Source organism: Odocoileus virginianus, chromosome 31, assembly GCF_023699985.2.
Source record: "Odocoileus virginianus isolate 20LAN1187 ecotype Illinois chromosome 31, Ovbor_1.2, whole genome shotgun sequence".
NCBI lineage: Eukaryota > Metazoa > Chordata > Mammalia > Artiodactyla > Cervidae > Odocoileus > Odocoileus virginianus.
In genome coordinates, this window is record NC_069704.1 from 8,440,240 (window position 1) to 8,467,224 (window position 26,985).

General features: G+C 45.5%; 1 protein-coding gene across 1 annotated transcript; it reads left to right on the top strand.

The window, feature by feature from the left end:
* Window positions 1-1,327: 1,327 nt before the first annotated feature.
* On the top strand, window positions 1,328-26,983 carry TNFSF15 (TNF superfamily member 15). Its single transcript, XM_020874412.2, has 4 exons — window positions 1,328-1,645; window positions 16,610-16,652; window positions 17,546-17,593; window positions 21,298-26,983. The coding sequence occupies exons 1-4, from the start codon at window positions 1,421-1,423 to the stop codon at window positions 21,750-21,752; spliced, it is 771 nt and encodes a 256-aa protein (XP_020730071.2). The 5' UTR covers window positions 1,328-1,420; the 3' UTR covers window positions 21,753-26,983.
* Window positions 26,984-26,985: the final 2 nt, after the last annotated feature.

Here is a 26,985-nt window from a genome sequence, read left to right on the forward strand (position 1 = left end):
AAAGCTGGACCTTGAGGAGAGATGACGGTGGGTAGGTCATGCAAGGTTTTTCCAAGTAGCCTGAAGGGTTTCAGCTGTGATATAAGCAGACGTAGCCACTGAATGGACGCACTGGTCAGACTGGTTTCCACCACACGCCGCAGGACACCCTTAAGTTTTCCTCTTTCTGTAACCCATCTTTTTGTAGGGCCCTCTCTTCTTCTCCAGTATCACCCTCCCTAAGTTTCAAGGTCTTGTTCCAATGCCACCTCTTTCTCCAGGAAGCCTCTGCAACCTGTACCTGGAAGGGATGACTTACTCTGGGTAGAATGGATGTGGGTGTCCATAGACGTGCAGAGTAATGTAATGGTTAGGAGTCTCTGGAACCAGCCTGCCCGGTGCCAAGCCTGCTTCTATCACTTATTCTCTACACTTTCATTTCCTTATCTGTCAGGTGGGAACAGAAACATTTCTACCCCAAAAGGTCATCTCAGGATGGAATAATTTCATTGATACATTTCACTCACTCAGAAGAGTGACTGGCACAAAGCCAGCGTTTAATCAGTGTTAGCCTTTGTTACATGTGATGGCCCCTAGGCACACCCAGCTTGGGCTCAGTCAACTTTGGACTCTTCAGAGGGTGTCCTCCCCATATAGACAGTCACCTCTTATTACCTTATATCTTGCCTCAGACAAACACAGGTTGGTCAACACAAGCTAAAAATACACTTTCCTTTCACAGGCAACCGTGAGAAAGAAGCCTAAAACATGATTTGGAAGAACTCGATCCTCTTCCGAGCTCCTGTGTCTTAATCCCTGGCTGACCTAGGGCAGGTGCCTTCTTGTTTCAGAACATCAGTGATCCCATCTGTGCAATGGGGATAAGCTCCTAGGAGACCTAAGAAAGAGAGGGCTTGGCAGCACTTTGCAAAGTGGTGATGCAAACGTGATTTCCATCTGTCAGTCCGCAAGCCACAGGGCACACCTCCCCATCCTCACTTTCACTTCTGGAAGACGCACACTCCCAGACTGGCACGCGGGCAGGCCTCCAGCAGCCCAGGGAGCAGGTATGTTTGCATTGGCTCCACCCACTGACTTGATGAATTCTTTTTCTCCTCCTCCAGGGACTTTCCTAACTTCCTTTTGTAGATGAAGGAAGGAGCACATGAGCACACTGTATATAAATATGCTTGGGAAAGCTTTCTTCTTCTTCTCCTTCTCTTTTTTTTTTCTTAAACCAAACTTGGTTTCTGTTGTAGGCGGTGCATTCCCTAGCAGGGTGGGGTGGGGCCAAGTGTGTTGTGGAAAGGGGAGGAGGGGGGGCGGGCAAGGGGAGGAGTAGGCAGTGATTAATTCATCCACTGTGAGAGCTGGGCTTCTATTTAATGGGGGGTCTCTCTGCCCAGAAGGAGCTGGAGGCAGCTCTAGGAGCAGCAGGAGCATGGCAGAGGCGCTGAGGCCGGGCTTCGGGGAAACAGCCAGCGTGGAAATGCTGCCGGAGGACGGCGGCTGCAGGCCCAAGGCCAGGGCTGGGCTGGCGTCCAGGAGGAGCAGTGCCCACTGGCCTCTGACCTGCTGCCTGCTGTCGATCCCCATCCTGGCCGCACTCACCACCTACCTGCTCGTCGGCCAGCTCCGGGCCCAAGGAGAGGCCTGTGAGCGCCAGGTAAGCGAGACTTCTCGGTGACCTGGGGGGCCGCAGACATCCGGAGGCCACCTGGCCACTATCACAGCTCTGGACAGAACTCCGTGAGCCATCACAGTGCTTGCTTCCAAATGCAAGGGAGAGGTAGACTGTGAGGGGTGGAGAAGGCCAAACTGGTTTTTATCCTCAACATTTCCAGGGTATGAACTGTGCATTTGGATGTTTATTTTGGAAAGAACTTCAAGCCACATATTTAGATACTTATAATGTACTGATAATTTGGGAATATTCCTTTTCTTTAAAAAAAGCTAAATTATGGGGGGTAAGTGCAACTAATACATAGTTGTTGAAAAAAGATAGACTATACAGATAAGGGGGAAAGATAATTATCATTACCCATAATGCATGGAGGTGACTACGATTAACATTCTGGGGTATATAACTTCATATTTCTCAATAAGATGGGATTATTTTGAGTCTCCTAATATATTGTGATTTTATTTATTGTTAGTAAATTCACAGCAGCATGATGACATAGATGGTTGTATTATATTGCTGTATATGTATGTATTATAATTTATTTATTTAATCAACCCCCTTTCTTGGGTTTGGAAATAGTCTTTATCAAAGCTCAAAAGAGAACCTCCTACTTGATTATTTATTTCTCTGGTCTTGGTCGGGGTGGGGTATCAGGGAGGTTAGTCAAAGAAAGAATATTGGGTCTAGGAAAATAATGATTCAATGGTTGGAAAGTGCTGGCAGGTGATAGGGGAAAACAGTTCCAGACTAGGAACTTCAGAAACCTCAAAGCCTGAAGAATGTGTCACTCAAGCGATACTCTTTAAAAAAAAAAAAAAAAAAAAACTAACTCTCCTGCATAATCTGTGAGAAGTTATTTAACTTCAGTCCAAAGTATTAAATTCCAAGGGGAAAACAGGTTTTCCAGTTGGTTTAACTGGAAACCTGTTCGCTAAGCACTGCTGGTGACTTCAAAGCAGAGACATGCTGCACCAGTCACAGTGAGAGAGTAACTCTCACCGCCCACCAGGGCCAGCCGAGATGGGGACCCTGAGACGGTCACCAGCACCCACGGCCACGTGCCGCCCTTCAGGGAATGCAGACGCGGGCCGGGACCAGAAACGCTGCTCAGAGCTCCAGGGGCGCAGGAGGGCATGGGGCGTGGGTTGTGACCCCCAGGCCACCATGGGGCTTGTTCCTACAAAGTCAGACTGTACAGTCCAGTCAGCATTCTGGACTCTGCCCCTCTTTAGCCAGAAAGAGTCAGGTGTTCCTGAATGAGGCACTGAGTGCTTTCAACCTGAGCTCTCCTTGGTTCTGATGGAAAACCCTGTCTCTGCCTCAAACGACTGCCCAAGGCGTGCGGATCTAAAGGTCCATCGGGTGGGATGTTGTGGTCCCACGGGGTCCCAGTCGGGAAGAGAGTCGAGGCACAAGCTGGGACTAGACAGGAAGCCCTGTGAGTGAAGGAGCCACGTGCCCGCCCTATTGTAGGCACTCGAGAGATGCAGAAGTTAACACTCCGTCCTGTCATTGCTAAACCAATCTCCCTGGAGAGTGAACACGCGGGGACTTTTGGAGTTGTGGTTTGATCAGGCTATACAACTTCTTGGTCAGAAGAAAGAGAAAGGGAAATGAGGTTAAGGCTGGGGAGCAGGCAGGAACTGGAGTCCTGAAAAGAAACACCAGCCCTGTTCAAAGAAGAGACTTAAATAAGAATGTTTAAAGAGTTTAAAAGGGGTTCAAAGAAAGGTCGGTTTGCTAAAACGCAGACGGATTAATGGGAACCGCAGGGCTGGCAGCATCCTGGTGCTACCAACGGTATAAAGCTGGTCACCGCCTCTTGACCTGAAGAGGCAAGCAGAGGGAGGTGCTTTAAAAGAACCCAAGGAGACCTAACTTGTAGGAGGGCCTGCCTGGAGGGGCAGCAGGGAGGCAACAGAAAGCGGGCAAGGAAAACTGAGCAGTGTCTGGTACCAGCCTCTCACCCCATTGGGCAGACTCAACTGGAAACTGGGTTCAAAAGAGCCAGGAAGGCAGTCTGCCAGGAGGGCAGACTCGCCAGGCACAGGACAGAGAGTGGACCCAGAGAGGCTAGCAGACAATAATCAGCTCAGAGGAGATGGAAGACAGTGGGATACAAGAAGGAAAATCAGTTTAGCAGGACAGCTTGGGTAGACATCACGATGAAATGTCAGGGTTCTTAGCCGCCCGACTCTGAACCCCAGCTCTAGTAGCTTCCAGTCGTGTCCATAGGCATGAGGCTTCTTTGTGTGTGTGTTTGCCTGTTTCTCTTCCTACCAGAAAGGATTCTAATATTCGTACTCTGACAGCACTAGTGAAGCATGTGCAGGCGCAGTTTACATGTTGGAAACGTGGGGAGAGCTACAAGAACACGTTAAGAGGATCTGAAAGCACCGGCTGTCACACAGAGTTCATCCAAACTTCCTGTAATTGGAGTGACCATCTGTGGTAGCTGATGGGCTTTCTCCAGAGGAAAAGCCAACTTCTACTTTCTCTATGATAGAAGGCAGTTTTGCAATTCGAAGCAAGGTGCCCACCTAAATTAGGTGCCTACCTTTGCAATGAAACTGGGAGGTGGGGGCATTATCTTTCCTGATGTTCACATATCAGAGAGATGCCCCCAGGTCCAGGGAGGGGGCGGTGAAAAGAGACCTATGTGGTCTTTGAAAGAGTTTCTATACATTCCAAAGCAAAGAGAAAGCACTTATGAGTTTTCTAACATAAACGCTCGAGGAAAGAGGAAGGGAAAGAAATTTCCCTTATTTTGAACAGGGGGAACAAAGCCTCTTATTTTTCATTTGCACTTGTCCTTATGACCTAGATGCCACACTTAGTAAGACCTAGATCCACATCTCAAACCCAGAGCTGTCTCCCTCAGAGTCTGAAACATTCCGCAAGCCCTGCAGATACAAAGCCCCACAGTGATCTGCCTGAGGGGACTGCACCAGATGCCCCTAGGGGCAAATCACCACCTTCCCCATCCTCCCCTCCACAGGCTTCCCCTCTGCGTCCCCATCCTGGCCTCCTCCTCCTCTTCACCACCCCAATCCAGCCCCACAACACCATCTTCTGCCCACAGCCTTCAATGAGAGCCACGGAATCTGAGCTTGTTTACAGAATGATTTTTCAGGCCCAGGCAAATCAATGCTAACACAAGAAAAATTAAGAGAGGAGGGTCACCCAGACCTTCAAATACATTCACAGGCCCGAAGAGCCAGCTGAGCAGCAGAGGATAAGCTGATGATAACACGGCAAAGAAAATAATGACGACATGCTATGAGCTACCATCTCACACGTGTAGCGTGAGCTCACACACATGATCCCACTGGATGTTCATCCCAACCCAGAGAGGCAGTGAGAGGGGGAACAGAGGCATTTGGCAGATGGGGAACTTGGAGCGAGAGCATCAGTGGAGCAGCCAAGGTCACAGACTAGGGGGACGGAGCAGTCTCCAGAGTCGGCAAATCCAGGGTGCCTTGGTTTCTCTGTTACCTCCCCTCCTCCACCGCACCCTCCACAATCAAGCTTTCAGCCAACAAAAGCACTTTCCATTTTCCCCTTTGCGTGGATGAGAGAGGGTGTCACCCTTGTGTACTGGGGAGTTGAGGAGCATAGGGAATAGGAGAACTCTGCAAAATGACAGATCCTATAAAGAGGAGCCTGACCCTGACTCTCCCCATGGGAGCCACAGTGATTCTTGGGAACCTTTGCACTGCACTGTGTCACGGCCCCACCACGGTGGCTTCATCTTCTACCCCTCACCCTTCTTTCTTGCCTCTGGCTCCTCAGCCCCTCTGACACCCCCAGGTCCCCTCAGGGCTCTAGTGCTCTGCCCTGCTCCAGGTCCTCACCTGGCCGCTTCCCCCTGTGCAGGTTGCACTAAGGGACTTCCTCATTCCACCCATGTAACACCCATAGGAGGCCAGCATCCCTGAGGGTCTTTTCTAGTCTGCCTTAGAACAGAGCGGAGGCTTGAGAAGAGGAGGCTCAGAAGGGCGTGAAAGGAAGAGAGTGAGCAAAGGGCAGAAGCTCCCCAAGTTTCAGCATCATATCCACCCCACAGAAGAGCCCTGAGGATTCTAAGGACACTCCATAAAGCCCCTCAAAAGTCCTTGGCAATCTAGGCACTGCTGGGTGTTTGTCCCTTCCTTTCCCTTAGTAGAAGAGCTCTTCACAGAGATTTACAGAAATTAAAAGATGGAAATGCCCTTAGTCCAAGGGTCAACAGCTATGACCCATGGGCCAAATCTCACCCACTGTGTTTGGTAGAAACATAGCCACACCCATTCGCTTACACAATGAACATGTTCACACTGGACACATTACACACTGGGCATGTTCATACTAACAGCAGAGTTAAGTATCTGTGACAGGCCCTGTGGTCTGCAGAGTTAATATTTACTATGTGGCCCTTTCCAGGAAGTGTTTGCTGACCCTTGATCTAGTCAAATGTCTTCGTTTTACAGTTCAGGAAACCAAGATCAGAGAAGAGAAGGAAAAGTCCAGGGTCACAGAGCAGGTCGGGGCAGGCCTAGAATTAGATCCTATGTTTGTGTTGGCTTGACCTCATTCTACCAGAAAACAGGACCAATTCCTTTCTTTCTGGGTCCCTAGACTAGACTGGAAAAGCAACAGCAACTTGTGAGTAGTCTTCCAGGTTTTTTGTAGCAGCAACAAAAACGTTTACCAGCACTGTTAAAAAAAGGAAATACTTTAAACTGGACTCTACCTTCAGGGAATGTGTTAGGACTAAGATTCAATGTGACAAACATATTATCCAGTAAGATGCAGAGAAGAAATGAAAAGATGCTCAACATCACTCATTATCAGAGAAATGCAAATCAAAACCACAATGAGGTACCATTATACGCCAGTCAGGATGGCTGCTATCCAAAAGTCTACAAGCAATAAATGCTGGAGAGGGTGTGGAGAAAAGGGAACCCTTTTACACTGTTGGTGGGAATGCAAATTAGTACAGCCACTATGGAAAACAGTGTGGAGATTTCTTAAAAAGCTGGAAATAGAACTGCCATATGACCCAGCAATCCCACTTCTGGGCATACACACCAAGGAAACCAGATCTGAAAGAGACACGTGCACCCCAATGTTCATCGCAGCACTGTTTCTAATAGCCAGGACATGGAAGCAACCCAGATGCCCATCAGCAGACGAATGGATGAGGAAGCTGTGGTACATATACACCATGGAATATTACTCAGCCATTAAAAAGAATTCATTTGAATCAGTTCTAATGAGATGGATGAAACTGGAGCCCATTATACAGAGCGAAGTAAGCCAAAAAGATAAAGACCATTACAGTATACTAACACATATATATGGAATTTAGAAAGATGGTAATGATAACCCTATATGCAAAACAGAAAAAGAGACTCAGATGTATAGAACAGACTTGTGGACTCTGGGAGAAGGCGAGGGTGGGATGTTTCAAGAGAACAGCATTGAAACATGTATATTATCTAGGGTGAAACAGATCACCAGCCCAGGTTGGGTGCATGAGACAAGTGCTCGGGCCTGGTGCAGTGGGAAGACCCAGAGGGATCGGGTGGAGAGGGAGGTGGGAGGGGGGACCGGGATGGGGAATACATGTAAATCCATGGCTAATTCATTTCAATGTATGACAAAAACTACTGTAATGATGTAAAGTAATTAGCCTCCAACTAATAAAAATAAATGGAAAAAAAAATTAGATTTGAGAAGGTTGGGCTAACTGCCTTCAGATGAAGTGATCATAAATGTAACATCAGTTAAATATATCATGGTCCTTTCATGCAATGGGAAACTAAAATGAAGCATCTGTGTATGAAAGGGTGGGAATTTCTTGAAAACATGTTAGGTGAAAAAACCAAAGTACATAACAGCATATAGAATGTGAAATACTTCATTTTCTGAAAAAATAATGCATATTAATATATATGAATGTGTCTATAAATGCATAGACTATCTCAAGGAAGAGGATCAAATAGACTGATAACTCTGTTAGTATCCAAGTGGGGAAACTGGGTGGCTGGGTAACAAAGGAAATAGGAAGATATTTTTGAACCCATAACCTTTTGGACAAAATATATTTGTTACCTATACAGAAAAAAAAAGAAAAAGAAAATAGACACAGTGAAGTATTTGAGACTCTTGAAGAATGCCAGATAGATTTGCATTGTGGAAAAACCGTCAGTCAAAAGTTCAAACCCAATTTGAATTCTGGCTGAGCCACTTCTTAGCCATGTTACCTAATCTTCCTGGGCCTCAGCTTTTAATGTATGAAATAGGGATAATTAGAAATAAAACACTTAAAGTATCTGGCAGGGAGTGGAGTATTAGCAGTTGTAGCAACTAGGCTCCGGGAACTTCCCTGCTCATGGAAATTACGTCACAGCGGACGATTTCAGCAACCTTCCTGGAATCTGCCATCAGCAGTCCAGAGAGCAGGTTCTGGCACTGGAAGGCTTTTCTTGGTCTCTGATATTTGTGAGCTGTCTTCATACCTCCTTCTCCACCCTGGTCTTTCCCTCTTCACCCACACTCCAATCCATCCTTCCCCAGCTGCTCTTGAACACAGCCTGGGCATTCTTTTGGCCTTTAGTGGCTGTCCGCATCCCCGACTCTGGCCCATTGGTACCTGGAGCCTAGGCCTTCATCTTCCCTCCAGCACAAAGAGTCTGCGCTCCAGGCATAGCTGAATGCACCACACTGGCTCAGCCCGAACCTAGCACAGATCCACAGGTCGGGCACTCAGTGCTGTGTGATGAAGTGTCAGGAATGCCACGGGAGGCACGGCTTCTCAGGGCTGCACCACTATCAGCTTCGGTCCCTTCCTGCAGGTCCTACTTCTAGAATCGTCTGCATGCACTCCTCACCTCTCCCTGGTCCCCTCCAATCTCAGTTCCAGCCCTTCCTGAAAATCCCTGCAAGGTTCCTGGTTCTTGTTCCCTGCACCCCTCCTTCTCCTACACATGGCCCCTGAGGCGTCTTGGTTTTCCTCCAGATCAGCAGGACCCAATAGTGATGCCAGCTCAGGCTTCAGCACGGTACACACTACAGGAAAAGCCATGGCTCCTCCAGGCCACAACTGTGACCTTATCATAAGTTATGGGCTTCCCTGGAGACTCAACGGTAAAGAACCCGCCTGCAATGTGGGAGGCCTGGGTTCCATCCCTGGGTTGGGAAGATCCCATGGAGGAGCAACCCACTCCAGTATTCTTGTCTGGAGAATCCCCATGGACAGAGGTATCTGGTGGGCTACAGTCCTTGGGGTCACAAAGAGTCGGACATGACTGGGCGACTAAGCACATTATAATTTATTATATACCAGACTCCACTCTAAGCTTTTTCATATTTAGGGTTTTGAGACAAGCACATGAGGGATCCGGCATATAACGCGTGTAATGAACGTCTACTGTTGATGCTTAGTGCATCACCTCAGTGAATCCTTGAAATCACGCAATGAAGAAAGGACTGCTATTACCTCTATTTTAGATAAGATGAATCTGAGGCTTAGAAAATCTAAACCACACACAGAGTGATACTGGGATCAGAACCCCTGTGCATGTTCCTTCCTCTTAACCATGATGCTAGTCTGCCTCGGAGTATAAAGCCAGAAAATTATTCACTTTCTGGGGGTAGTCAGACAGGATATAACAATGATACCCTAGAAAATGCCTTTCACATAATAAGTGCTCAAAAATGCGACTTCCCTTTCTCCTCTGGGGACACCTAGCAGTCCCCAGCATACAGCAGGCACTCATAAGTGTTTCCTGGAAGGAGAGAAGAATGGAGGAATGCACAAGGTATCTGACCTCCCAAAGCCTCAAACTCCCCACCTATCAACTAGGGAGAGTAACCCAGTTTCTTCATAGCATTGTGCTGAGAATTCTGCACGAAGTCCAGAAAGCTATTGCCATATGGTAGATGCTCCACAGACATCATTTTTCTGCTGAGTCCACCTTTAAGTGTTTTATTTCACGGAAGCTGTTCCCTCTGTTGGATGAGGAAAGAAGTAAGCTCCTTTGCTTGTCTAGAGGAAACAGCTGAGAGAAGCGCGCTTTGCAAACTGCAGAGCACGGAGCACTCCATGGCTGCCTCTGCCGTAGCCGCCTCAGCGAGTCCGGGCACCTGGAGAAGCCCAGCCCACTCCCGAGGCCAGGCCAGAGGCGAAGTGCAGAGAATCCACAGGAGGGGAGGGCGCTGCAGAAATGAAAGGAAGGGAGGGCGACTGAGCAGGTATGTGAATTCCACACTTCCGCTGCAGCTCCTGGCTAGTGACTCCATGATCCACCCACTCCCTCTTATAAACATACGCATCACTCAAGGCCAGCGTCCTCTTCTAAGAGCACAGGCAGCCCGGCGGCAGCAGCACCGTGGCTCTCAGAGGTCATCCCCCAGCCTGGGTGTCCTCAATGAGGCCCCGCAGCTGAAAGCAGCAACAAGCATGGGGATCCCCATCCTTCCAGTCCTGTAGCAGACTTAGAAAGGGCAGGAGTCCAGAAGCAAACTGTGGACTAAGGATCCTCTCCGGTTGGGAGAAGGAGGGAGTCGTCCAGAGCGTCAAAAGGATCCAAATGTGCCACTAGTCATAAAGAGACCCAAGGGTGGCTTCTGTTTACCACTGCAGTGGTGGGGATGAAGCGGAGGTATGTGGAACCAACAACACATACCGCAAGGACTGACTGAGCCCAAACAAAGAAGGAAAATGAACTGACTTTCTATTCTATGCACTTGGTCTTTCTTAGCCATCACAACAGTCCTGGGAGGAAAGAATCAGTTTGCTTTGATCGATGAGACTGTCTCATTGAGGTTATCATGCGTGTGTGCTCAGTCACGTACAACTGTCTGCGACCCCATGGACTGCAGCCCACCAGGCTCCTCTGTCCATGGGATTCTCCAGGCAAGAACACGGGGGAGGGTTGCCAGTTCCTCCTCCAGGGGATTTTCCCAATACAGGGACTGAACCACGTCTCCTGCATCTCTAGCATTGCAGGCAGATTCTTTACAGCTGTGACGACTAGGAAATAATACAACTGAGATTTCCACCTTTTGTTGGGCTGCAAACACCACATTCTTTGCCTTGCACCACTTGGAGTATTGCATGTAAAGCTCCATCCAGCGCACCTTGGAGGCGGATGAAATGAAATGGCCTTGACATCAAACATTTCCGGGTTGGGTATATCCTTGTGCAAATACCAACAGGAAATTGCAGAAGTAAAAGGCAAGGCAATAAGCATCTGTGTGTTTCTCCTAGAAGTTCTGGGAGAATGTTATCGGTCATAAAGCATTGATGCCTTTGCAACTGTGGTATTTGTGATGCTAAGAAATAGACGTCTCTTCCTGTTTATAAATTTACTATGGAGTGATTACAGACTATGGGAGAAAGGCTAAGTGGGTCATTAGTTAAAATATGCTCAGGGGACATCATGTAGTCAGCTAATGTTTATGGGGCTCCTAACATGTGCCAGTCTGTACTTGGTCTAAAGGTTCAGATCCCCAGCCCTCCATGAACTCTGCCTTTGACTTATAAAGATGATGAACAGGTGATAACCTCTCCTGAGAGCAACTGGAGTACTAGATGATGTGAGCACAAAAGCACTTGAACAGTACCTGACACCAAGGAGCCCTCGACTAGATTGCAGTCTCCTCCTTCCCTCCATCCTTTTTCCTTGTTGGAGGTATTACAGAATTTCCAAAATGTCTGAAGTAATAGGTCATGGTTAGTTGAGTTGCTGCTGCTGCTAAGTCACTTCAGTCGTGTCCGACTTTGTGTGAACCTATGGACTGCAGCCTGCCAGGTTCCTCTGTCCATGGGGTTTTTCAGGCAAAAATACTGGTGTGGGTTGCCCTTTCCTTCTCCAGGGGATCTTCCCAACTCAGGGATCAAACCTGGGTCTCTTATGTCTTACCTGCATTGGCAGGCAGGTTCTTTAGCACTCAGTTTCCCAGGCGGTGCAGTGGTAAACAATCTGCCTGCCAATGCAGGTAAGACACAAGAGAGGCTGGTTCAATCCATGGGCTGGGAAGATCCCCTGAAGGAGGGCATGGCAACCCACTCCAGTATTCTTGCCTGGAAAATCCCATGGAAAGAGGAGCCTGGCAGGCTACGGTCCACAGGATAGCAAAGAATCAATCATGACTGAGCATGCACACGCTATGGAATCTATATGCACCACCCCCTCAAAAAAAAAAAGCAAGAAGAAAAAAAAAATCAAATGCAAGTGAAAATTCCCTGATCTATAAGAAAGATCTTCCCTGGTGACTCAGATGGTAAGGTATCTTTGTGCAATGCAGGAGACCCAGGATCAATCCCTGGGTTGGGAAGATCCCCTGGTTGGTAAGATCCCCTGGAGGAGGAAATGGCAACCCACTCTAGTATTCTTTCCCAGAAAATTCCATAGACAGACTGGCAGGCTATGGTCCATGGGTTCCCAGAGAATCGAAAGTGACTGAGCAACTAACACTTTTACTTTTACCTTTATTAACTAACTTCGTAAGAACTAAAGGGGAAAAAGCATGCGTTTGCTTTGCCTGGGCTAATAAATACCAAAGTAGCAAGTGTCCTACTCTCCTAATGAACGTATATGCTAGTGGGCAGATACTTTTGCATTTTCTGATTCTGATCCTGGCCAGCTTCCACAACTTTCAAGGAATATTTCTAGAGCTGTGACTATGCTCCAAGCAGAGCCTGATGAAAACAACCTTTGGAGGCCTCAGAGTATTAAACGATTATGGCTATCCACTTCTGCCTAATCAATTTTTTTCAGATTTAAACAAAATCTCAAAACTTTGCACGTATTCTAAGTTTTAGAATACGTGCAAAGTTTTGGATTCCTAAGTTGTAAAATCCTGGCTAAAGTCACTGAAACTGAATCTTACTCCATCTTCTGCTCTCTCTTCTGCCTGTCATTCCGGTGCCTGAGCATCAGTTGGGTAATCCAGTGGGAGAGCCAGGCACTGTCTGAGGTGCTAGGAATGTGGGGGTGAGCAAACCAGCCCAAGTCTTGCTAGAGAGAGAAAAGCAATAAACCCACAAATAAGCAACAGCACTTGAGGGAGTGATAAATGCTCTTAAGGGGAAATAAAACTTGGGTCCTTGTTCTCAGCCAGTGATTTGAGAAGGCATTTAATGGGAAATAGATAAATCATATTTCTCAGGGGTGCTCTTGGATTCTACATCTATTCTGATATGTGAGCTAATGTTGCAGTAACCCACATTTCTCCAGAGTCATCATCTCCTTGGTACCCCAGAATAACCAGAAGTGATAAAGAGGAGTCAGGGTTGGAAGACAGTTAGCCACTTACTGACATTTTTTCCTAAGCAACCACCTTGAGAGCAGCAGGCATTGAGCCAGGACACGTGCATAAACCTTGCCTTGAAAATGTTCTGCTTCATCCTCTCAAATCTCCTGTTCATTCATTCCTGCTTCTCATTATAGTCATCTTCCTTCCATGAGACAGTGATTGTTAAGAGAAAAAGTGGACTTTCCTGGCGTTACTGTGCGTAAGAATCCTCCTGCCAATACCAGAGTCACGGGTTCAATCCCTGATGCAGGAAGACTCCACATGTCACGGGAGCAGCTAAGTCCATGGGCCACAACCACTGAGCATGCGCTCTAGAGCCCGTGAGCTGCAACGACTGAGCCGTGTGCCCTAGAGCCGCTGCTCCTCAGCAAGAGCAGCCCCGCAGTGAGAAGCCCCGCTTTTGCCACAGCACAGAGAAGCCCCGCCTGCCACAGCTGGAGAAAGCCTGCCTGCAGCACCGGAGACTCAGTACAGCCAGAGACAAAACCAGATAAAAAAGAAAGAGAGAGGACTAGCAATGGAAGGCCTTAGATGCTGTTCTTGGAAAGAGAGTCCCAGCTGATGTTCTTCTTGGAGATACTTAGAATGCTTTGTTCTTCAAACCTGCCAACTGGCAGGCACTGTCACAGCCTCCAGATGTTTGGCAGTGTGCTGGGTGGGCCACTTCAAGCCCACGCACATCCATCCATATATGAAAATAAAATGTGTGCTCAACATACAGAAATCCAACAGAGCAAATAGGAAAATATGTTCACTCCCAAATTCGTGCTGAAGACAATCGGACTCTGAGCCAAAAGAAATGCTCCAGACTCTTAGCTGAGAGTCTGCTTAGACAAAAATAAGCAGGATGTTCACAAAGATCTCTCAGCGGAGAACTAAATGAAGTAGGAGGCCAACCAGGGAAGGTACCATTTCCTACACCAGGGGATGCAACCAGGCTACCCAGTTCTCTCTGAAAACTCACCTTCAGTTTTCTACCTTGCAAAGGATCAAGTCCTTTATCAGCTCTGTCAATAACAAGTAAGGAAGCAGGCTACAGAGCAAGCTCATTTCTAGGCTGCTTCCCTAGCTCCCAAGCTCATCAAAGTTATTCATGCTGGATAAGTCATCATGTTGATTGGGTTTAAGTGTTCAAAGATGATTGTGCTCATGACGCTATGCTAAAAGCACATAATGTGTTCATCTGGCAGCAGAAACCCCAGTTTCCCAACTGCTCCCATGCTCCATTGAGCCTCTTCACTCTTGCACAAGCTTCTGGCCTTGTCTAAAATGGTCATTATCTTTATTACCCGGCTAATACCTGTAAGACTCAGGTCAAGGGTAATTCCCCCTGATTCCCCCACTTCTGGGCCAAGTTCCTATTTTCTGGACTCTGTGTTTCCCCCACTGCCACAGTGCATGGAACCTCTAGCACTTATCCATCCACCTCAGCAGATGAGGAACTTGCCCAAAGGTTAGAAGGAATAATGGCTGAGGACTTAGGATTCTGCAGTCAGCTGGCCTCGGCTAAAGCCCTGCTCCTCCACTTTCCAGATATAAGACACTGGGCAACTTTCTCGGTGACCCTAGGCCTAATTTTCAATACGAGGATATAAACAGCACCCACTTCAGACTCGGCGCCAGCAGGAAGGAGGTAACACATATAAACAGCTTAGCACAGCACAGTGCCAGCACTCAGTGAGTAACTAAGGCTGCATTTCCTGCCTTCTCCAGGGCTCTGGAATCATTCACTGCATTGCCTCTCATGACGAGAGTAGAGAGAATTTGCTGCTGCTCTCACTCCATTACTTCAGTTGTGTCCGACTCTGCGACCCCAGGGACTGTAGCCCCCCAGGCTCCTCTGTCCATGGTATCTCCAGGCAAGAACAGTGGAGGGGTTTCCATGCCCTCCTCCAGGGGACCTTCCTGACGCAGGGGTCGAACCTGGGTCTCACATGTCTCCTGCACTGCAGGCAGAGTCTTCTCTGCTGAGCCGCCCTGGAAGCCAAAGAGAACATGGAGAGAGAGAAACAGAGGATAACAAGACTGGGACGGCAGCTGGGACTTTAATTCCAACCTAAGTATTTAGCGCTGTGTCTGAAAGTTTATAGGGGGCACTCAAGGCTTAGGAACAGAGTTGTGTCTCAAAGTGATGCTTTAGAAAAAGCCCTTAAGGCGAGTTAAGAGACGAGTTCAAGAAAAGAAGGAACCAGGTGGAGGAAGACCTGTTAGAAGGCTGTGGGAAGGATCCAGGAGAGCAGTGTGCTGAAACCTGGAGTGGAGGCATGAATGACAAAATTTTCAAAATAAAAGAACACTTGGGTTCGTGGAAGAACAAAGAAGCAAATTTGAGGCTTGGTAACTGAAGAGAAGCAGTAGCGGTACCATCGACAGAAGTAGGAAGTGGAGGAAAGGGTGCTGGAAAGGGAGAAAGTCATTAGACAATTCGGGGCGGGGGCGGTTCTAGTAGAAGTTAGGCAACGTGTCTTGGGAGTAACACAAGACTGGTGGTCTGGTCTCTAACAAAATCACTGTTATCACAGAACTGCTCAGACCTAGACCCACCAACAACACAGTTACATCCATAAGAGCACATACGCATGTGCAGAGAATAGGTACATACAACATGTGCAGACACACAGATGCAAAAACACATTGACTTACACCCTCTCCCGCTGAGCAAATTGTCTTCTTACTCACACAGTTTCTCATTCACAAGCACACACACACATACACACACAGATTTTAAAATGCAGAATTAATCAAGTGTTCATGGTGACGCTATGATCAGTGGTCACGTGGACTATGCAGTTACAAGAACCAAATCAGAAGACTCTGAGTTGAGTGAAAACTGTAGCAGAGAAGAGAACACTGGATAATGTAAGACAGTGATCTTATTCCTAGACTGAGAAGGTAGTTTTGCTTGTTCGTATGCAGGTCTTACGAGTGGTGGCTCTTCATTCCCTAGGCCTTCTCTGCGCTGACTCATACATTTTACCTGTTGTTGGGGATGTTATTATTCCCATTTTTCAAATGAAAACGCCAAAGCTCGGAGTAGAAGTATCCTGCTCAAGATTATACTGTTAATAAATGGTGAAACCAGGATTCAAATCCAGTCTGTCTACCCCCCAAAGCAGTTACTCTTCAACTACCCTTTGGTATCTGAAATGACTCACAAACTAGGGTTGCAAGAATGAAAAAGTCTTCATATATTACAAAGCAATAAGGCAGAATTGTGGAGGGTGATGATGAGAAAGAGAGTATAGTCACTTCTTTTTCAGTCTCATTTTTGGCATTAGTTCCAATTTTTAAATTGTGCTGAAGAAAAGAAAATAAAGCAAGTGTGGCTATTTGTTCAAATAATAGAAGCAACGATAAGATGTCAGAGTGCCCTAGTATGGAGCAGGAAAAGCTCTCAGGACAACATTTTAAAGCTGAGCTTCAGAGACAAGCCTCAGAGAGAGAAAGGCCACTGGGTGCAGGAAGAGGAAGGGAGAGAGCTTGGGTGCAAGACTTCCATCAACCCAGTGTTCTCATGCCCACTCCCCTTATCTCTGCACACCAAGGCTGGGTAGCAGCAGCATCTTCACTGTGCTCGTGACACGGGCAGTGGGTCAAAAGGACCAGAGATGACCTGAATCATGTCTTTCTTTCCAACAGACCCCAAAAGAGCAGGAGACTGGACCTTCACATCAGCGAGCTTGTAAGTGTGTTCATATTTTATGCCTTTTCTTGTGGGTTTCTTGCGGTTCTGATACGTGGGAAGTTCAGATGCAGACTCAGAGGAAAAGCGAGGCTCCTCCTCAGTCACTAGGAAGGTAGAATGGTGCCGTGGTCAAGTGTATGACCTGTGGAGTTGACAGTCTTTAAACAAATAATTTCACCTTCCTCAGCCTCAGTTTACTCACCTATAAAAATGGTGATAATACTACCAACCTCCCAAAGTTAGTGTGGATTCAGTTAATTCCTGGAAAGGTATTTTTGCAATACCTAGCACATCAAATGTATACAATAATCTTTCCTTTTATCATCAATAACATCATCTTTATTACTACAGTTAGAACACACTTATCCAACATAATCATCTCTGAGAACTGACAGGGAAACAGAGGTCCAGAGAGGCAAGGGGATTTGCCAAGGTCACATAGCTACAGAGCAGTCCCCAACTAGTTTTGTTAGAACGTTCAGATGGTTCAGAGGATACAGTTGAAGGGACAATGAGGAAGGCCAATCAGCTCCCACAGAACTGACAGAAGCAAAGGAAAGGCAAGATGAGCTTTGCTGAACACCAGCAAAGCTGGTGCCAGGAATCATTTTGAGCACTCATCATCCATGGCAGGAATTGATGTGCCCACCTTAGATATGAGAAAACAGAGTTTCAGATTGGATAACTTGGCCAAAGTCATGGAGTCAAGGTTCATTTGTGTTCGATTATTTCTTCTGAGGCTGCCCTGCCCCTGGGGGGAAAAAAAAACCACCCTGAGCCAAACGGGAGGAGAAGACTGTTTCTCTCCGGTTGCAGGCACCATGCAACTCCCCAAATTCAACTTCAGTCACCCTCCCACTCATACAAGCATCTCTCTCCTTTCCTCACAGACGCACCTCCTGGAGCTGATAGGGAGAAGCCAAGGGCGCACCTGACAGGTAATTCTTCTGACTGTGTGTTTGAAGAGACTATGGACCAAGGGCCTGAGATTTCTTTCAGCATTTGCCAAAACTGAAGCATGTAGCTGTAAACTGGAAACCACACTCCTTGGTAACAAGACTCCTCCCAGTCAAGGGTTCTCAGATCTCTTCCTCCCCTGAAGGGTCCAAAGCCCCTTTGTTTCTTGGGCATTTTCTTTCAGATTCTATCAGCTCGCCTCCTTCTCTATCATTTCTCCCCTCATTCTCACACTTGGTCATTCAGAAATGACTTTCCTCAGATTCAGAGAGTCACATAATTATAAATCTAGTCAAAGATGAATGCTCCCCTGAGTTGCCAATTTATTGAGTCCATCTGTGCTCTATTCAAGATGAAGTTATTGGACATTTACATTCAGCTAGGTATTTCTAAAGAATTGCCATTGATGTGAAAAGATTAACAGCAATGTCTTAGCATCACCAGTTAGTCAGAGTCCCAGGTTTACTGTCGACATTCGTGACACCTTGTGTCTGGAGTCACACAAACTTCTAAGACTCCAGAGACGCGAGCAAGACAATGCAGAAGGATGTGTTAAAAGCCCACTGAAATACTAGAGAGTTAAAAGAAGCATATTCTTCTGACCTATAACAAAGTCTGCAACCCACAAAGGGATATCCCTGGGGCCCACATGTGCCTGAGTCCTAAGTGAAGATGAGGACCAGGGGGATGTCAGTTGCTGTCACTCACCGCTTACCTATGAGAGTGGGAAATGCTGAACAGGCTGGGCAGGAAAACCCCAGAAACCGAGTATGGAGATGCCACTCCTTTTCCTGGTGAATGGGGGGAATGGAAATGGGGATGGGCATCTAGCCCAGTTTTCCCGAGCTTCTCATGTCTCAAGCACCGCTGTCTTCCCTGGTAGCTCAGGTGGTAAGAAACCTGCCTGCGATGCAGGAGACCTGGGTTCAGTCCCTGGGTCAGGAAGATTCCCTGGAGAAGTGAATGGCAACCCACTCGAGTATTCTTGCATGGAGAACTCCATGAACAGAGGAGCTAGGCGAGCCACAGTCCACGGGGTCTCAGAGAGTCAGACACAACTGAGCAACTAACACTTTCAAAAACGAAACACCACGGTAGACATTTTACATTCACGATCTCTTTCCATCTGTACATTAGCCCAATAAGATGGGGAAACTGAGGCTCGGACAACTAAATTCACTTTCCCAAGTCACAGGACGAGGAAGAGTTGAGATTTGACACTGATTAACTATTTCCGCTACAACATACTTGCTACTCAAAAACCTGCTTGCTGCTGTGTTGACCTAGCTAATTGCATACCAATTTAACAGAACTGATTTTGTCTGGAAAATAAATGCTTTTCCTTCTGTTCATCTGAAATTAAGTTTTGTTATTTTGGGTTTTTTTTTTTTTCCCCTAATTTTTGACTGCACTCAGCATACGGGATCTTAATTCCCTGACCAGGAATGGAACCCATGTCCCCTGAAGCAGAAACGTGGTGTCTTGACCACTGGACTGCCAGGGATGTTCCAGGAGATGACTTTTTTAAAATCTATTGCCTCACCCACAAAGAAGGAGTGGAGGCTCTCAGGGGTGACTGGTAACAGGGTCAAACCCAAACAGGGTTTGCAGAGAAACAGCAGAGCTCTCCAGGGACCACTCAGTGCCGGGGCCAGGAAAGCCCACGCACACTCTAAATGTGTGTCAGAATCCCAAAAGAAGTCACAGTCTCATCAGCAATGGGAAAGACACTTTAGAAAAGCCGGGAACCAGGTTTTGGTCACTTACCAGGTGAGAAGTTTGCTGAACACTTCTTTAAATATAACCTATCCCCAAACCGTGGCCAACAGTACATAACAGTTATTGCTACGGATTTCAAAAGCAGTTGTAGGGCATTAAAATGGCAACCCACTCCAGTGTTCTTGCCTGGAGAACCCCAGGGACGGGGAAGCCTGGTGGGCTGCCGTCTATGGGGTCGCACAGAGTCAGACACGACTGAAGCAACTTAGCAGCAGCAGTAGCAGCAGGGTATTAAAATGTGTTTTTATTTTTTCTGAAAAGTACCAGTTTTATTGCAGGTTATCTTATTTGAAATCAACGGTTTGAATCAATGGTTTGATTCTATTCATTTTTTTTCTGCTATAGACAAAACCTCAAAAAAGCATTCATTCATATGTTCTATGTAATGTATGTGAAAATGAAAATGTTAGTTGCTCAGTTGTGTCCAAGTCCTTGCAAGTCTATGGATTGTAGCCCACCAGGCTCCTTTGTCCATAGAATTCTCCAGGCAAGAATGCTGGGTGGAGTGGGTAGCCATTCCCTTCTCCAGGACATCCTCCCGACCCAGGGATCAAACCCAGGTCTTCTGAATTGCAGGCAGATGCTTTACTGTCTGAGCCACCATTTTAAATAATGTAAACATAAAAACATATAAAGTACATATAAAATGAAAAAGGTTTATTTTTTAATCTGTCAAAATGAAAGGTGTTAGCTTATTTGGGGAAAGAGAATAAATATATATAGAAGTAACACTGTATCCAGCCATCGTGATAAAAATGTCCACGTCTCTTCCATTCATCTGCTCTTTAGAACAAGACTATGAGAGAGCTTTGTCTCCAGTTCACAGACAGGAGACTAAGTTTCAGAGAGAAGAGCCTCCATGTTACAGAGTCAGGATTAGAACAGGGCCTGGGTGGTCCAGAGTCCTGGTCTCTTTCACTCCTCAAGTCTGTGGTATTTTGGCTTACATTTTGGCCCTTTTGATGTGGGAGAAGCATTTGAAAAATCTTTTGGATCTCTGGTGTTCTGCATGCTAATTGTTTATTAATTACTTCCTGTGTTTCATGTGGCTTTGGAATAGGCATTGGAAGGGAGTGATAAGGAACATGTCTCTCTCTGACATCTCTCTCAGTAGCAGAGCATTTCCAAAACCAAAAGTCTAGTAAAAGTAAATGTAATTTAGAGGATGTTCCTCACACATCATCTCTTAATCCTTTCCATTGGTATTATCTCCTTTTCCTTTTTTTTTTTAAATGTTGTTGTTCTTTTGTTGTTTTTAAGGAAAAATACATCAAAAAACAAATCCTCTTTAATAAATACTTTACGCAACAGGATTATTGCAAAGTGGGGAAGTAGAGGAGGGAAGAGACTATTGCAAATGGAAGGACCTCTGACCATAAAGTCTGCAAGTGTCTCAAGAGTTAGGTGGAGGGTTTTCCTTTTATAGAGGGGAGTACACACAGCTAAAAAGAACCGTGTATGGAGAAGTGAGACGGAAGGTTGACTTGATTAGCTCAGTGAATGCTTTATCCTGTGGCCAGCATATTTTCAGGAGGCTGGCTCAGGTTGAGGACCAGGTTGAGGGTGGACAGAATTTCAGCTGCCTGGAACAAGGAGGGTAGGAGATTTTTTTTAATCTTCATTGGTTTCCAAGATCAGAGGGCTCAGAAAAAATTCAAAATTATCTAACAGGAAAACTCAAGTCCAGAGAGGCAAAGTGATTTGCTTGAGGTCACCTGCCTAAGATGCTACTCTCTGAACAGATGTATACGTCCATTAACACATCCTCTACTCATTCCTTCTCAAGGAGACTGTTGGCTGTTGGTTTTATCCCATCTCTTTATTCTTTGAAAATGATGTTCGATTCTTTTTAGCAAATTCCTTAGGTCCTGACACAAGCAATGAAACCATCCTCTTGTCTTTGCAGTTGTGAGACAGACTCCCATGCAGCCCTTGAAAAATCAGTTTCCAGCTCTGCACTGGGAACATGAACTTGGCTTGGCCTTCACCAAGAACCGGATGAATTACACCAACAAATTCCTGGTGATCCCAGAGTCGGGAGACTACTTTGTTTACTCCCAGGTGACATTCCGAGGGACCACATCTGAGTGTGGTGAAATCAGCCAAGGGAGGAGACCAAACAAGCCAGACTCCATCATTGTGGTCATCACCAAGGTAACAGACAGCTACCCCGAACCAACTCAGCTCCTAATGGGGACCAAGTCAGTGTGTGAAATAGGCAGCAACTGGTTCCAACCCATCTACCTAGGGGCCATGTTCTCCTTGAATGAAGGGGACAAGCTGATGGTGAATGTCAGCGATATCTCTTTGGTGGATTACACAAAAGAAGATAAAACCTTCTTCGGAGCCTTCCTGCTATAGTGGTAAGGCAGATGTCATTGCATGGAGGTCCTCGGCTTCTTAGGTCCTAATTTTCCTCACTCGTAATTATAACCAGGAGGCTTTGTTGGAGCATTGATAGAGACAGCAGTTAAGAAATTTAGGGGCAAAAATTCATGCTTTATGTACCTGACTGATGACAATACTAATCAGAAAAAGGCAGAAGAGAGCAGACCTATTATCACAGCTGCTTGGAAGAGCGGTGAGCTTCTAAACATTAAAACACTGATCACCAAATGAATGGAACATTTCCGTGCCTGGCTCCTATGGCATTTGTCAAGAGAGGGCACAGGTACTGTTCAATTTTATTATGCAGCATTTGCTTCAGTTCAGGAAACTTAAAAACAAAATCCAAAGCCTCAGAAACAGTCCAAACACTTCTGAGGCAAAATCCTCCATCAGTTCCCCCAAACATACTTTAATGCCTTACAGAAAAAAAAAAAAAAAATGAAAAAAGAACTGATATTTCTTATAAATGTGCCTCAAGAAAAGGAATTAACATTCAAGCCATCTATGCCAAGTGAAAAAAACTACCTTTCTCTTTATTATGTACACATGCATCAAAACAAGCAACTGTGAGTTCCACGTGCATATTAAAAACACAACAGCACCTATTCAGCACAGTGTTCTTGAGCACCTTTTATGTGTGTGCTGAACCAAAACATGCTGTGAAGAACAAGGCAGATTCTACCCAAATGTAGATGAATTCCTGGCTGCTGGTCAAATACCACTCAACATATTTCAAGGTCTAATTCCAACTCCTAACAAGTATCACCGGATACTGTTAAACGAGATTTCTGGAGCTCTCCTCGCTATGTAAGACAACCAGCTGGTTAGGCCAGTCAAGAAACTTGAAGACAAGAGTTCTAGCAAACAGACCAACCATATAACAAAGTTGACTGATCCCATGGACTTAGTCCCTGGAGGGAAAAGGCCAATCACCAAATCTGGAGATGTTAACTGAGATCTGCTTTGAGGTTTGACTCACTTTATATGCAGAGTGTTATATGGGTACTTTGAAAATATTCAAAGGGATTTAAATGTGGAATTGGCTCATCAGCCCAGCCAAGGCGTCTTTCCTGAAGAAGAGGCAGAACACTGAGAAGGTCCTTCCTGTGCTTCTATGAGTTCATATCCTCTGTGATCCTCAAATCTGTATGATTTTCCTGCACTCATATGTCAAAGGTTGGAGGGACATTCTTGTTCTCTTAGCCTCTGTTGATTTGCCTGTAAAGAAGGAATCCACCGACTTGTTTCCCAGGATCAAATGAGCTCATGGAGATCAAACAGGTTAGCTTTGAACATTCTGTGAAGTCCATGAGTGTGTCAGTGTGACTTGGGGAGTGGTCTCCAACACCTTGGCCTTTGTTATAGATACTCCCTATTGTGAGAGACCTCACAGATGGGTCTGAAAGCAAACTTGGCAATGACATCACTTTTAACTTGGGCTTCCCTGGTGGCTAAGCTGATCAAGAATCCGCCTGCAATGCAGGAGATCTGGGTTTGAACCGTGGATTGGTAATATCCCTTGGAGAAGGGAACGGCTACCCACTCCAGTGTTCTGGCCTGGAGAATTCCATGGACTATTCCATGGACTATTCCATGGGGTCACAAAGAGTCAGAAACAACTGAGCAACTTTCACTTCACTTCACTCTTACTCTTGTTACCGCAGAGGCAGAGACGTGTATGACGGGGTTCCTGAACACGATGACTGGTGCAGCAGTACTTGATCAACACTTGTTGAGCTCTAAGTAAATAAAAACTAATTTCTAATTTCTTAGTTGGGAGGTTAAGGCTCTGAAGCCCTCAGTTTCTCTATGAACAGTCAGCAAGGGGCTCAGCAGGAGCAGAGAGCGGGGCGGGGTCCCTCCCACCTGGTTCAGAAGTGTCTTCACAAGGGAAGTGAAGCTTGAGTCCTGAACGGAGGTGGGCGGGCAGCGGATGGCCTGGGGAAAGGGCATCTCAGTCAGAGGAATTACCCTTTACTTAAAGCAAAAAGGAAAGGTTTCTCAGTAACTACAAAACCAGCTTGATAACAGAATGTTCCCTCCACCAACTCCTAGAACAATAGCTATTTGCAATTCAGGAATGTTTTTAATCAATGACTCCAGCCTGGCTCCAGATCACAACTAACATCCTGTTAAGGAAATAAAATGCTCTGTCTGCATCTGCATGTGAGCACTAAGCAACCTGGGATGTGGAAAAGGATTTTCACAGAGGTGCCCAGAGTGGCCTGCTCACTTTCCCCTCCTCTGAAAAGAACCCCTTACCAAGGGCCTTCAAACCTGCCCTCTGTTCCACAGGGAATCTGATGAATTTGGAAGTTTATCCGAAAAATAGGAATTTCCTACTCTCCTAAAAGACTTGAGGCTTTGGAAAAATCCCCACCACATATTTCTTTTACTCTTGATTATTAAAAATTGTATTTTGCTTAAGTTTTCATTGCTGAAATGAAATGTTAACTTCTTTGTTAATGCTGAATTTGTTAAATCCTCTTTGATTTTCCTTTTACTGTTTAAGTAGGCCAAACATTGCTAGTGAGACTCAAGTCAGAACTTCTGTTTCCTTGGCATTATTATGAGTAAACGGGGTGCATTCAAAGATTTAGAAGGGGAAAAGGAACATGTTTACACACTTTGGAAAATAGTTAATTTAGGGAGAAAACGTTTTACTGGTTCTAAGTCTCTGAGAAGGCTGAACTCAAATCAGTTCCACAAACATTTACTGAGTACCTACTTGCCCTGGGGATACAAAGATAAATTATTTTCTCTTTAGATGTGTTCATTCTAACTGCTTAGTGCCTCCATTGTCTGTAGATCTTTTAATTTATTTTGGTTTTATTAGCTAATTAATTTGCTAGCTTTAGGCATGTGGGTATTTTCTCATTATGAAAATGGGTGCCGTTTGATGAAGGATAATCATTAACAAAATGACTAGTGCTTACTCTAAGTGGTTTTTAAAATAGCTATTCAAGGACAGTTCTCCATAAATAAAAGGGGAGAAAACAAAGATACTTTCTATGGTAAAGTCCACTAGCTAAACCACATATAGAAAAAGGTTTTTATTATTTCCTGGACTAGAGAAGATGATTCATCAACACCAATGACACTATTATAACTTTAAGGATAACTCAGATATTTTGAAAAGCCTGTGTTTCTCAGCCAGTACAGGAACCATGATCAAAATGCATGAGGTCACTGGCATTTTGACCCTGGTTTATATCTATTTGGCAGAACAAAATTGCTTAAGCTACTAAACTTCCTAAATTGTTTGGCTAAGGTACAGCAGGACATGAAAAGGTCCACTTTCACATCCTGAAAAGTGTCTGGTTCAGTTCAGTAACAGGGCATGCCTGAGCCCTGGGCTCCACTTCAATCAAAGCTACGCCACCCCAGAGGAAACGCCACCCCTGTGATGGTCAGTAACCCCTCTGGACTGTAAAAGTTCAACTAGCTCACTGCACAAGGCATGTTTGTTGCCAAGTTTCTCTGGCAAGGTATTTTCCCAAGTCCTTTCCCAGTCGTATTTTCATGATTGTGACGTTGGGGATGAATTCTTTAGGACAGGACTGTTTATATGCTGCACCTTGCAAAACACATGCAGAAGTCACTTGCCTCAAGATTTCTTGCTCTCCCAGGACCCAGAACCCTGGAAGTATTCTGCCATTTTTAGAAATTTTTTAAAGGATGCACCACTATCCTGGATATTAAGAGCTATTGCATCCTGTTGGCAGCTGGGCTTGGAAAGAATTCAGTGGACTATTAACCCCTGAATGCTTTTGCTCCAACAGTGAGAGAGTGAGGGTCAGAATAGTCACATCTATGCCCTGCCCCACTCTTACAACCACATTTACAACTTTCCAAGCTCTGATACACATTTGCCCCCTGCCATGCCTTCCTCCATCATCCCATTTTAAGAAAAAAGTACCATACCAGCCCATTCGGAACTTATTCAGGACCACACAATGAGCTAATGGCAGATCTAGAGCTGGGATACTAGCTTCCTGAATCATAATCCTAGGCTCACCAATTACCCTCTGCTCTTATTAATAGTATTCCTCTTAATAACTGGAGGAGAAATTAGAGGAAGACAGGAGAAATATCAAGTATCAATGGGGTGATGTAGAAAGGGGAAGAGATTTCTTTCTTATTTCCCTAGAGGAAAGAACTAGGGCTAAGAAGTTGAAGTTACAGGGTCACCATGTCTGCCTTGATATCCAAATAAACTTTCGATCCCTGAATAGAATGTTCCCAGATAGTGATTGTTTAGTCCCAGAAGATATTCAAGTGAAGGACTCATCTTAAGGCTTTTGTAGAAACCATTCCTTCATTGAGGTGAGAAGAACTGAGTCAAAGGATTTCTGAGGTCTTTTCCAAATCTTTGTGGACATTTTTAAATTGATTTATGGGTGTTCTATTTGATTATTGAGAACCTGGAAGGCCTTGTCAAGGGTTCAGGGCTTCTAGCTTAGAAGTGGTTGCCATTTCCTACTTTCTCAGAGACTGTTCAACACAAGTGACTCGGACAGCGTGACCAACAGAGCATGTCATGGGATGTTAGAGAACTGCAGTGTTTGTTTGCTCCAAGTTATATCATTTTAAGGATGGAGGAACCCAGCCTCAGAAAGGTGATGTGAATGGCCCAATGCCAGGCAGTAACAAGTAGCAGTGTGAGGCTAGAAGGCATATCTCCTGACACCCAGACTAGTAATCTTTCCATGTCATCCAGGACTCAGTTACTTTCTGGAGCATCTGTCACATGACAGCACTTACCTAGATGCTGGAGAGTCAAGACAACAGAGAATATGAAGGGCGAGTCCCACTCTCACGTCGTGTGTTCAGGTGGAAGGAGACAAATGACGTTGAGTAACTAAAGAAGCGGGACTTCATCAGATGACTTTATTTGTAAAGTCATGAAATATGTAATCTCCCCCCTTTTGTTTCAGGGGTGAAAAGATTTAACAAATGTAGGTATTTATCTGGTTTTAATGATAAGCCCCATGTGCTTTGATTGATTTTATGTTTTATGTTAAAACATCATAAACCCAAGGTAAACTGCATATTGTATGCTGTTGGATATGTTAACTAATCCCATGTCTTCTGGCACTACTGTATGTATTCAATCACTGTGAATGATATGTTGTACATGTTAAAGTATTTAATAGATGTAACTTAATAAACTGGCATTGGAAGCCACAGAATTTTAATAATTAGA

Coding starts and splice junctions, on each gene's coding strand:
- TNFSF15 (XM_020874412.2), top strand. CDS start 1,421: ATGGCAGAGGCGCTGAGGCCGGGCTTCGGGGAAACAGCCAGCGTGGAA. Junction 1,646..16,609: donor GAGAGGCCTGTGAGCGCCAG/GTAAGCGAGACT, acceptor TCTTTCCAACAG/ACCCCAAAAGAGCAGGAGAC. Junction 17,594..21,297: donor GCCAAGGGCGCACCTGACAG/GTAATTCTTCTG, acceptor TTGTCTTTGCAG/TTGTGAGACAGACTCCCATG.